The sequence below is a fragment of the Oculina patagonica genome, chromosome 14 (assembly GCF_052425735.1).
Source record: "Oculina patagonica isolate OP01 chromosome 14, crgOcupat, whole genome shotgun sequence".
Classification (NCBI taxonomy): domain Eukaryota; kingdom Metazoa; phylum Cnidaria; class Anthozoa; order Scleractinia; family Oculinidae; genus Oculina; species Oculina patagonica.
This window is the reverse complement of record NC_135771.1, coordinates 9,775,094-9,787,925: the sequence shown is the minus strand read 5'-3', so window position 1 is coordinate 9,787,925 and position 12,832 is coordinate 9,775,094. Positions and strand designations below refer to the sequence as shown.

The 12,832-nt window shown below is 38.3% G+C and overlaps 2 protein-coding genes and 2 pseudogenes across 4 annotated transcripts in view; 1 reads left to right on the top strand and 3 right to left on the bottom strand.

Annotated features, from left to right (window-relative positions):
• The window catches only part of LOC144639155 (tetratricopeptide repeat protein 28-like), a 77,002-nt pseudogene that overhangs the window by 25,138 nt on the left and 39,032 nt on the right, over window positions 1–12,832 (bottom strand). The gene's annotated exons all lie outside the window — the stretch shown is intronic.
• The window catches only part of LOC144639152 (uncharacterized), a 77,315-nt gene that overhangs the window by 37,065 nt on the left and 27,418 nt on the right, over window positions 1–12,832 (bottom strand). The gene's annotated exons all lie outside the window — the stretch shown is intronic.
• LOC144638947 (uncharacterized) lies at window positions 3,544–5,158 on the top strand. Its single transcript, XM_078498224.1, has one exon. It carries the CDS (start codon window positions 3,727–3,729, stop codon window positions 4,978–4,980), a length of 1,254 nt encoding a protein of 417 aa, XP_078354350.1. The 5' UTR covers window positions 3,544–3,726; the 3' UTR covers window positions 4,981–5,158.
• Window positions 6,619–12,699, bottom strand: LOC144639154 (uncharacterized; annotated as a pseudogene). Its single transcript, XR_013568069.1, has 3 exons — window positions 12,010–12,699; window positions 7,465–10,460; window positions 6,619–6,838 (listed from the first exon to the last, which is right to left on the bottom strand). The product of XR_013568069.1 is annotated as an uncharacterized LOC144639154 (transcript).

Here is a 12,832-nt window from a genome sequence, read left to right as displayed (position 1 = left end):
GCTTAACCCATCCAAGATTGGAAAGGCATGTAGATTGTTTCTTAACGTCTCCAATCCCTTCGCTTATTGCAAGCGCCCTTTTATGATATTCTTCAGCCTCAACATATTCACCAAGGGACTGAAAAACAACTCCAAGACTTGCATTAATTGAGGCTTCTCCGTTTCTGTCGCCAATTTCTTTACTGATCGTAAGTGCCTTTTCTAGATCTTCTCTAGCTTTCTCGTAGTCACCAAGTAATTGGAACACATTTCCAAGGTTTCCGTAAACATCAGCCTCTCCTTTTTTGTCACCAATTTCTTTACTGAGAGTAAGTGCTTTCTTTAGATAGTCGTTGGCCTCGGCATATTTATTATGAACACAGTCCCGAGGTTTCCATGAGCAGCTCCTTCTCCTTTACGGTCGCCAATTTCTCTTCTGATCGTCAGTTCTTTCTCGTAATATTCTTTAGCCTTGAGATACTCGCCAACAGATTGAAACACGTTTCCAAGGGTTCCGTAAGAGGAGGCTTCTCCTTTTCTGTCGCCAATTTCTTTTTTGATCGCAAGTGCTATCTCAAGATTACTCTTTCGCCTTGTTATATTCTCCAAGTGAATTTAGTACGATTCCAAGGTTTCCATAAGAGGATGCTTCTTTTTCTCTGTCGCCAATTTCTTGAAAGATCTTAAGTGCTTTCTGGAGATATTCTTTTGTCTTCTCAAATTGACCAAAAGATTGAAACACTTTTCCCAGCTGACCATAACAACAGGCTTCTCCGTTTCTGTCCCCATTTCCTTTTTGATCTTAAGTGCTTTCTCGAGATATCCTTTTGTCTTCCGATATTCTCCAACAGATTGAAAAACCTGTCCAAGTTTTCCATAACAGGTGGCTTTTCCATTTCGGTCACCAAATTCTTTTTTCATCGCAAGTGCTCTCTCGTGGTATTCTTTCGCCTTCTCATATTCTCCAACTGACTCATACACCACCCCAAGGTTTCCGTAACAGAAAGCTTCTCCTTTTTTGTCACCAATTTCTGTACTGATTAGCAGTGCACTCTCGGTGTGCTCTTTTGCTTCTACGTACTTTCTCTGACCAAGATAGAATGTCGCTAGTACTATGTTTATTCTACATTCTTCGAGCCTGTTGCCGCACTCGCGGAGAACGTGGAGAATTTCTTTAACGTATTTTATTGCATTTGTCAAATCATCAATACTCCGGTACGCCAGAAACATCGTCCAATATATCCTTTTGAAACTGTATAAACTTCTTCTTATCTATCATGAGTGGTGAGTTGTTAAGGATGAACAAACATTCTTTGCACAATTCGATGGCGTTTAGAACTCGACGGGTATTGATAAGGAACTTGGCGACAATGAGGCCGATAATGATGGTTTGTATAATTTCATCTATGTTGTTCATGCCAAGCACTTTTGTCAGGATAAGAAGAGAATAAAATTATTGTTAAAATAGTATGTTAATGTTTGAATTACATTTACTGGAAAAGCATTATCAACTCTGAAAAAATCATTGTGTTATAAAACTTAATGTACTTGCCGCTTTATAAAAACAAAAACAACTGATCGTAAATCAAATTCAAAGAAATCTCCGTCAGCAAAACAGGACGCTGATCATTGGTAATTCATGTCGGAAACACAATGTCGTACCGTCTACGCATGTCTTCTTGACTGTAACTATGAATCAGTATGTTTTTCTTTCTTCAAAAAATAAAATCGTCGGAAAGTGAAATCAGGATTCCGGTCACATTCTTAGCTGTTATACTTGTTCACCTTCAAAAGGAGCACCATTTACATTTTCTTAATATTGAAGTAAAATTGTCTCGTTCCGAACATGTACGGCAACAAATAGAATGAAACAACAACAACAATTGCGCGCAACCTGAGGTCCAGTAAATGTTGCTACCTTGTCAGTCTTGCATGAATCCTTTAAAGACTTTATGTGAGGTAACTATATAATCTACAACTGCGACCTTTATTTACTTTAGTCAAATGTATAACGAGTGGCCAAAAACTGCAACTGGCAGTAAAATAGGCGTTTGGGATTGGCTTTCAATTTCGACTGCAACAAAGATAATTTAAAAAGGGGAAATCTGAGTTGTTTCGGAGTCTCTGTTATACGTCAGAGTTTTGAAACATTTGATTAACTCGCAAAGTCATAAGAAAATAAGTTTGTGCTCCTTTTGAAAATGACACGCGCGCGGGGTTTTTTCATCCGATCATTTCCCTTCAGGGGGGCCTCCAGAAAGTGAAATTTTTATAAAGTAAATTGTCATTTTATCATAAAGCATGGACGGCGGAGCATTTTTCCAACTGGGGGGCTGACTAGTGACTTGAAGTGGGGGGGCTTAAAAGACTTTTCTCTTATTAATTCTTTATTTTTTTAAAAGTGGGGGACTTAAGCCCCCCAGCCCCCCCGGCTCCGCCGTGGATGTCAAGTTATTCGCATTCTAACATCGTTATTCGGTTCCGAGAAATTTCTTATTCTTATGCTTTACAAAAAGTAATTACAAATAAAACACTCAGCTATAAAATGTTTCAGATTTATTCAAAAACAGTTTGAACTGTTACCTAGGTGCAAATCAAATTAAGTTTGTACTCACCACTTCCCTTGTGCCGTGTGGAAAGAATACAAACTGAGCAGAATTTTTAAAGGAAATCGCACCTGTTTTATGTGGGATCTTTGGCCACATTTAACCATTTTTTCAATCAAGTCTTAATTCCTCATTGACCTCATAAAATCCTCATGAAATCAGGCAGGCAAGGGAGAATTCTTCAGATTTAATCCAATTTTAGAAGATTCCTTTACAAATACCGCAGCACTTGTGCCTGTTTAACTTAACCTAGTCTAGGAAGCGGATGTCAATTATACCAAACCATATAACATGGCGAGCTTTACTGTTGTGCATTTCGGTAGACAGAATAAATACAGAAACTCAACAGGAACGATTACACGAATTACCAATACTGACAGAAATTAATGACAGACTCTCAGTGGAGCGTAATAATATAAATTAAACACCTACCTTTGCAAGGTCCTAATACGAATTTCTAATGGTAACAAAGGTTAAATCGGTTCCTGTATTCTTATAACGGAAATTAACTTCGCCAATTACTTTGGATCAAATCTTGGGTAAACTTTCTGTACGTACCGCTTTATGAAAAGTTCAAATCGAAACGATAGAACCAACATTGGTCTGCGCCTTAAACCTCCTTCAAAATTAACAATGACGCAAGTAATTATTAGATATTCCAACCATGAAATCACCTTTCAATTTCGACTGGAGTGTTTTCAATACACTGTGACAATAAAAATATCAGATTTAAGGGAAGTTAAAATAGGCTTTTTGACATCTTCAGCACAGTGAATACACACTTTTACGGCAATTTTTTCGAGTCCATATCTTAATCTCGTCACCGAGTTTGTGTCATTCAGGCGAGTTTGAGCATTTTGATGAAGTGCTATTTGCGCAGATTATGTCATTATAATCATTTCATCGGGCATTGTGGCGCATTTTGCGGGCTAAAATGGAGAATTCAGCGGGCTAAAATATATTTTAGCCCGCTGCCGTTGACCAATCAGAAACAAGAAGATAACGAAACCAGCCAATGAGAACTGGAATCCATTCAACGGTTCGCGCCGTTTTCTTGCTGGCTGGCAGCACTTCAAGCGCTGTTTGAATCGAAGCGAGCTTTAACCTCAAACTTCAAGCGGTTACGTTTTACTATCGAAAAATGGCTGAACCATTCGAAAATACAAACTCGCAGTCGTCTCAGTTGGACGAAGAAGAGCTACAGAGAATAGAAGAAGAATCCATGCCCGAAAACACAAAAAAACAAACAGCATGGGGCATGAAAAAATTTAATCAATGGCGCGACAAGAGACAAATTGAAGTCGACCTTCACTCGGTGAGTGCAACTGAATTTAGCGGCATCCTTCGCAAATTTTATGCAGAAGTCAAAACGAACAAGAAAAAGGATCTCACACCAAGTGCCTTGACAGGTATTAGAGCTGCGATACACCGTACAATCACCAGCCAGCCATTTTCAAGACCCATCAACATTCTAAAAGATCGCGAGTTTTTGCAAGCAAACAAAATGTTTGAAGCAGTTTGTAAATCTTATTATAAAAGAGGTAACCCGAAGCCGAAGCACAAAAGCCCAATCGAAGCTGGAGATATGGAGAAACTTAAGTCGTATTTCTCCACTGAATGTCCGGAGAAGCTTCAAGAATTTGTCTGGTTCAATCTCTGCTATTATCTGGGCAGGAGAGGAAGAGAAGGTTGGCGCGAACTCACAAAGAATTCCCTCGAATTCAAAGAAGACGATCAAGGCAAAGAATACGTCACCATAAGGCATACGGAGCAGTCTAAGAACTACCAAGGGGGTAATAAACAGAAGGACCAAGATTACACGGACGTGAGAATGTACGGAATACCTGGCTCGCCGATGGATCCAGTAGCCTCGTTGAAACTGATGCTCGCTAAACTTCACCCGGAGTGTGTGGCGCTCTTTCAAACTCCATTGATAAACTTTGACAAATCGGGAACTTGTTGGTACAAAAACGAGCCCTTGGGAAAGAATTCACTCTCCCAGTTGATGCCGAAGATATCTAAAAAGGCTGGCCTTTCTCAAATCTACACGGCACATTGTGTCCGAGCTTCTACAATAACCAGTCTTCACCAAGCTGGAGTTGATGCCAAGCAAATTTGCGCCATTACCAAGCACAAAAACGAACAAAGCCTTACGCCGTATATTAAGGACAGCTCCAGCTCCCAAAAACGTGCATGTTCTGGGATTTTAAGTCGCCCTTTTACTACATGCACAAGTGAAGTCGTTGGTGCAGAGGATGGCTCTAGTCAGAGTAGCTCCATGCACGGCGGCGAAGTGAACGTAAGTCTTTCTTCGAGCGAAACACGCTCGGTACAGGCAATCATGCCGAACTGTCAATTCAGTAATTGTACAATTAATTTCAATACTTCAAAGTGACCGCAATTTATCTTGCTGTTAATTCTTCCTTTCAAGTGAGTTTAGAAAAGAGATTTCTTGACACATTTTGTGCATTGCTGTTAGGTTTTATTACCAACATTTAACCTTGTATGGTTTTCATTCAATATTAAACGCCGACACCACACCGGCAGTGTATTCACGATATCGCTTGCTGTCTTTGATTCTTTTTTCAATGAAATGCCCTCTGAAATGATTATAATAGTAATAGAGTTGATGTTCTTGGGCGTAAATATGTTTTTGGCCCTTCTCAGAGCTCATTTTAGCCCTCGCCTGCGGCTCGGGCTAAAATGAGTCTGAGTCGGGCCAAAAACATATTTACGCCCGCGAACATCAACTCTATTGTTATATTGTCAATGTCAATATTAATGCTACACTTAGTCTCACATATCTCACTATCCACTGTGTTTTAGTTTTCTTCGCATTAATTTATGTCACGACGATATTGTTTTTGACATAATTATAGTGTCGTGCGAATCAACTCAAGTAACTCCTTTTATTGCTATTAATCAACTGAACTTTATTAAAAGATCAAGAGAGTGTATTCACAATACAATACTAGGAATCAGTAATTCTACTTTTACATAGAAAAGTACTTTTACAATCATGTACAGGTTGTGTAATAGGAAATAGCGTTACAGTAGTAACACTTAGGTAACGCAATACGCTACATCAATAGTTAACCAGTTTATGATAATCCTTCCTTTCGATAGCAAGGTCCTTCATTGAAAGGGGTAGGGTGCGGAGGGGGTCTTTGCGTTTAGATCCCGGGCTAAAAATATAGGCATGGGGATATGCCTTTCATTCCTCCTTGAATCCCTTCCTTTGACTGTTTTTTATATCATAAGTTGTGGAAATATTAATTTATAACATTCTCCTTCTCAAAATAGGTCTAGTTTGTGTCATTTAGGCGAGTTTGAGTAGTTTGACGTAGTGCTATTTTTGCATATTATATTATCTGACATTGCTACACTTAGTCTCACATATCTCACTTTCCTCTGTATTTCAGTTTTCTTCGCATTAATTCAAGTCACGAAGCAAAATCTTGCATATGACACAATTTTTTAATCAGCTTATGCTGATCCTTTCCTTTCGATAGCAAGGCCCGTTCTCAACTGGAAGGGGTAGGATGGGAAGGAGGTCTCTGCGTTGGGACAATGCCTTTCTTTAATACCTCCTTGAATCTCTTCCACTGACTGTTGTTTGGATATCAGGTAGCTCGAAAATACTAATTTCCAACATTCTTCTTCTCAAATGAATTATTTATTATTTCATCAATACTCATTACAGTTGTCTTCTAAGGAAGTTTTTACATTGCTACAGCTCAGGGTATGATTTTGGTTTCCCTTTATATTAGATTTTCATAAGACAGGGACCGCGCAGAAAGAATTTGAGTGGGGGGGGGGGGGGGGGGGGGGGGGGGGCTGCCACTAAAGATTATCGAATCACGTTTAGCGGTCATATGAGGTACTAGTGGTCGCTAACCGAAGCTTAAAAACATTATGAAATTTAAAACCATTAGCACTAAAAGTCACTGGGTGCGGCCGATTGGGTACGAGCGCTTCTGACTATAGTTATCTGACATGCAAAATTTTATTAGTATTTTAGAAAAGTGGTCGCTTACGGCAAGGATCGAGTGTATCAAGAAAAATTTAAAAAAAAATCCATGAATCTTTTCCCTTGATATCGCTCCTAATCGAAGCATTTTCAGGCAAAAAGCGAGTATAACCAAGCAAAAGTTGATCGTCAAGTTGCAATTATCGTGTTTATAATTCAACACTAGCAAGTAGTATCCCAGCTGGGTCATTTTTCTTACTTGATGAGGCACTGATCAAGTCACCTAAAAGAGAAGAAAAACAACAAAAATATAACAAACCAGGAAATTATCAACTTAAGAAAACTCATTTCCTTAAAACATCCAGCTACAACTGTGAAGATACTAAACGTTATATCAAAAATTAAACCCTAAAATACCTGTGATTTAATAAATTGTTATAACTAACATATATTTTTGGTATGTCCAACACTAAGGGGAGCAAAGACCAAAATAAAGGATTCAAAAGGACTTGTACAACCTAAACTTATTTATAGCTGTTTAACCCATCGCGATCGTTGCTTAATCATAGATAGCACATTTATCGGTTTGAATGTTTATGGCGCTTGAAATATTTCACTAACTACCGAAATGAAATTGGAAATATAATACAACAAGATCTAACAAGAGACTCCACCTCAGTGAGTGGAGCCTACAGACAAAATCTTTACTTTATTAATAAATATATTTTTATAACAGTATCACAGAAATACCTGAAAAGTGATGAATAAAAAAGTAAATCCTCTTAACAAAAAGAAATTCTTCTATAAAATAGATTTTTTGTTATATTAGGACTTCAAGCCCCCAATAAGTAGAAATTGAAAGTTGTTACTTGTTAGGAAAAATGAATTCTTTCCTTTTTTTAAACTTACTTTGATTTTCCAAAATCAAATGTCACGTTATCACCAATCAGCATAAAAGGTGCCCACTGTCTCACTTCAGAATAGCCGTTACATCTCATCCACTTCATTGCCTCGTGAAGAGATTCGCTAGCACTATCCCCACCAACAAGGTGCTCGTAGAAACGACTCATAAACTGCTCTGTTGCACTGTCGTCTAAGAGCCCACAGTGCCACTAACACTGAGCGTGCACCAGATCCTAAGAATGCTCGAGCGATTCCAACAACTCCCTCGGATCTAATCTGTCCACGTCCACTGTGACAACAGCTTAGTACTACCAGTTTAGCACGCAGTTGAACTTTTGAAATGTCAGACATTGTCAATAAGTAGTCTTCTTCTCGTGGGATCCTATTAGTGGTATAAAGAGCCGGAGCAAGAGCAATTTCTCCTCTTTCTGCATCACCGTGTGCAGCGAAATGTATCAAACTAACTGAACTTATAACTTGTAGTACTGCTTGCTTAGTTGCTTGCTGTCCCAGAAACGGCTGGACACCAAGCTTTTCTCCTATCATGTTTGCTTCACTTTCTGCACAAGGCAGTGGACAAATGTATTTAAGACGTCCCTTGTAACGTACCCTACCAACATCAGGATTTCCCACTATCAGTGCACCAATTTGACTGTGATCGTCTGCCGGGCTGTCTTGAATGAGCTTGAGAGTTGTCAAGGAAGGAACGATGCGGATCCTGAAAGACTCTGACAAGTATTTTCCACTTTCATCAGGCAACGCTGCAAATGGAATGTTGTATAAAGACCGGTCAGGAACAATGATGATTTCGCCATTCTCTATTAAGTCTACCACAGGCGCAATGATCAATTTGTGACACAGAGAAAGATTCCGTTTGAGGCTTTCTTGGTAATCTTTACCATTATTTCCAATTCGCGAAGCTTTACGGATATCTTCCTCGTTTAAAGAGCGGTCTTCACAATGTTCCACTGGTGAAATGCCAAAACTTCTGAACCGTTCCTTTGTAAAAAATTCGTCCAACTTTTCGACGAATCCTTCGTGAGCAATCATGTCTTTTCCATTCACATTTCGGAAATGCTCAACTCTTCCTGCCTTTAAAATCCACGAAAATACAACGCGATCAGTGTAAAAGAAGTATAGGCAAGTACAACTAAGTTCTTTGTCCATTTCACTTTCAACGCCAACCCGCGATTGAGTATTATCTGATATTTGATTCTCCGCTGGGTACTCAGCTGACATTAATTCTGCGAGTGCTCTGGCCCGAAGAAGCTCTGAAACGTACAGAGCTTGATTAGGATTTCCAACAAAACAGAAGAATTCAGTGAGTATCCTGTAGGGATCGGCAAGTTCATGAGCAAAAGATATCTTAAACTGGTCGTTGTCTCGTAGAAAACTTCTTAAGTCTTCGCATTTCTGTATACTTGAAAGGAGAAACGACAAAGCTTCCTGAATCTTTCCTGCTCGAAGCATAACACATCCAAGATTGCAAAGGCATGTAGACTGTTCCTTAACGTCTCCAATCTCTTCGCTTATTGTAAGTGCCTTCTTTTGATATTCTTCAGCCTCGACATATTCACCAAGGAATTCAAACACAATTCCAATACTTTGATAACTTGAGGCTTCTGTGTATCTGTCGCCAATTTTTTTACTGATTGCAATTGCCTTCTCAAGATATTCTTTAGCTTTGTCGTAGTCACCAATCGATTTAAACACAATTCCAAGGTGTTGGTAAACAACGGCTTCTCCTTTTTTGTCACCAAATTCTTTACTAAGAGCAAGTGCTTTCTGAAGATATTCGTTAGCCTCTGCATATTTACCAAGAGAGCGAAACACCGTCCCGAGGTTTCCACAAAGGGTTGCTTCTCCTTTTTTATTACCAATTTCTCTTTTAATATCAACCGCTTTCTCGTTATATTCCTTAGCCTTGGTATACTCCCCAACAGATTGAAACACGGTTCCAAGGTTTCCGTAAGAGGAGGATTCTCCTTCTCTGTCCCCGATTTGTTTATTGATCGCAAGTTCAACCTCAAGATACTCTTTCGCCTTCTCGTATTCTCCAAGGGACGCAAGAACGATCCCAAGATTTCCATAAGAGGTGGCCTGTCCTTTTCTGTTTTCAATTTCTTTACTGATCGTAAGAGCTTTCTCGTGATATTCTTTCGCCTTCTTATATTCAGCAAAAAATTGAAACACAGTTCCAAGGTCATTATAACAACAGGCTTCTCCGTTTCTGTCCCCAATCTCCTTTTTAATCATAAGTGCTTTCTCGTAATATTCTTTCGCCTTCCGATATTCTCCAACAGATTGAAACATAGTTCCAAGGTTTCCGTATGCAATAGATTCACCATCTCTGCAACCAATTTCTTTGTTCTTTGCAAGTGCCCTCTCGTGATATTCTTTCGCCTTCTCATATTCGCCAACAGATTGTAACAACTGTCCAAGTTTTCCGTAACAGGATGCTTCTCCATTTCTGTCCCTAATTTCTTTTCTGATAGCAAGTGCTTTCAAGTGATTTTCTTTCGCCTTATCGTATTCTCCAACTGACTGAAAAACCGCTCCAAGGATTTCGTAACATAGAGCTTCTTCATTTTTGTCACCAATTTCTGTACTGATTAGAAGTGCTTTCTCACTGTGCTCTTTTGCTTTTATGTACTTACTCTGAAGAAGATACAATGCCGCTAGCAAGTTGCTCACCGTACACTCTTCGAGTCTGTCGCTGCATTCGCGGAGCGTGTCGAGAATTTTTCTAGCGTAGTTTATTGCATTTGTCCAATCATCGATACTCCGGTACGCCAGTAAGATCGTCCAATATGTATTGTTGTAATGTAATTTTAATTTCTTTCTTTCTTTTATGAGTGGCGTGTTGTCAAGGATGAACAAACATTCTTTACATAACTCGATGGCTTTTAGAACTCGACAGGTGTTGATAAGGAAAGTGGCAACAATAAGGCCGACAGAGATTGTTTGTATCATTTCATCTATGCTATCCATGTCAAGCCCTTCTGTCAAAATAACAACAGAATTTAATTATAGTTAAAATAGACAAAATAGTCCCTTTATGGGTTTTATTACATTTACTGTGAGAAATCCTCTTAAAATTGTAATAATAACTAAAAAACCGTAAATCAAAAATAAAATCGGTAGCCTCACATCTCATTGTGTACGTTATTTTGGTCAGTCATTGTTAATTTAAGTCAAGAGTCTTCTTTAATGAACTGACTCAGTATCCTTCTCCAGGGGTAGTATTATAACTTTTTATATAAGGAGCCTGAGCACCAAGGTCCAGACCTTACACTTGCATATATCATTTTGATAGAAAAGGTTACAATTCCATCTACCTCCGATAGAAAATGGCATCCTTTTCAGATACCTTCAGAAGGGATACTGCAAATGAATTAATTAAAATGAATTAATTAAAATGCCGAAAGAACAGTTTTTCTTGCCCTTTTGTATACTGCAACTTGTGAAACCCCTTCCCTTACATACCTACAGCGTGAAAAAGGTTCCCCTTTCGGGCAGATCCTCCCAGTATGGCCCACTAAAGGGAGTACCCCCACCCTCCCCCTGGGGTATGTTATCAACTTTCAAACCTTTCTTTCGTCTTGTGTTGTTTGATGAAGGGAATTAGATCACTGGACCAACAGGTCCTCTCGGAAGGGTTTTAATTTTATCGTACAAACATTATCATTTCACCTTGAGGACACTGGAATTTTATGTTAAAACGACACGTAGAATAAGAAACAATCCGATTTTTCTACCTTCAAAATATAAAATCGTCAGACAGTGAAATCACACAGGACTGTCCTGTTCTCAGCCTTAATAATTGTTCATCTTTAATCATAAGGTGTACCATTTATATTGTCTTATTATATAAGTAAAATTGGTTAGTTCAACAGCAAAAAAATATAATTAAAAAATCCCTTTTTCTCAAGTTTTGTCAATATTGCTACCATTTCGTTCTTGCATGATTTCTTTATAGACCAGCTTTTTATGTGAGGTAATCATATAAGCTACAACCTTGAACTTTGTTTACCGTGAAATGTATATCGCGTGGAAAACTACAACTGACAGTAAAATATGTTTTTGTTAAACGGGGATTTACAATTCTTTCAAAATCGCGATAGCATATGTATTAGACTCTTCTTACCAGACTAGCTTTCAATTTGGACTGGAATCTTTCTAAACTAGTAACGAGGAACGAAATCTGAGATGTTTTTCAGTCTCTATTACTTGTTAAGTTTTAGAAGATATTTTGCTTAACTCGCGAGGTCATAAGAAAAATGATTCGCATGCGCACATTAAATATACAACACAAGCATCCGATTATCTTACCTCCTGAAAATAAAATTTTTACAAAGTAAAATATCATGTTAACGTGAAAATCGTGAAATTATTCGCAGTCCATCATCGTTGTTGATTATACCGATTAGATTCCTTGTCCTATTGTTTAAAAAGTAAATTATTACACACTCAAATATAAGATGTTTCAGATTTATTCAAGGGTAGTATGAACCGTTGTCTAGGTGCAAATCAAATTAAGTTTGTACTCACCACTTTCCTTGTGACGTGTGAAAAAAATACAAAAGTAACAGCAGCAGTTAAAAACAGGAACTTCGTCTGCAAGATAAAAAAATATCGCACTGGTTTATTAATGGCATCTTTGGTACACTTTTTAACCAAATTTAATGGCCCGAGAAGTGTAAATTCCTCGTTTATGCTTAATGAAATCACGCAGGCAAAGGAGAATGCTTTAGAATGATGGACTTACGGTTGATGATAGCCAATTTTATAAATGTTGTAACGCTTGTGCCTGTTAGACTAAACCCAGTCTCGGTAGGGTCTCAATTATACCAAACTTTATAATATGGCGAGCTTTACTCTTGTGGGCTTCAGTGCTGAGAATGGATGCAGAAACTAAACAAGAACTGGATTATACGAATTACCAGTACTGTTAGAAAATAAATGTCTGACTCTCAGTGGAACATAAGATAACACCGACCATTGTGAGGTCCTGCGAGATACGTATCTCTTGTACTACCAAACACTGCTTCAGTTCTTCTAACGGAAATAAATAAATTACTTTGAAACAAAAGCTGGGTTAAACTTTCTGTACGTACCGCTTTATGAAAAGTTCAAATTGAAATGATAAAATCCACATTAGTCTGCGTCAAACACGAACCTCCTTCATAATTAACAATGACGCAAGTAATTATTATATTTCCAACCATGGCATCACCTTTCAATTTCGACTGGAGTCTTTTCAATACACTGTGACAATAAAAGTATCAGATTTAAGGAACGTTAAGACAGGCTATTTAACATATTCAGCACAGTGAATACACACCTACGGCAAATTTTTTCAGTCCATAGCTTA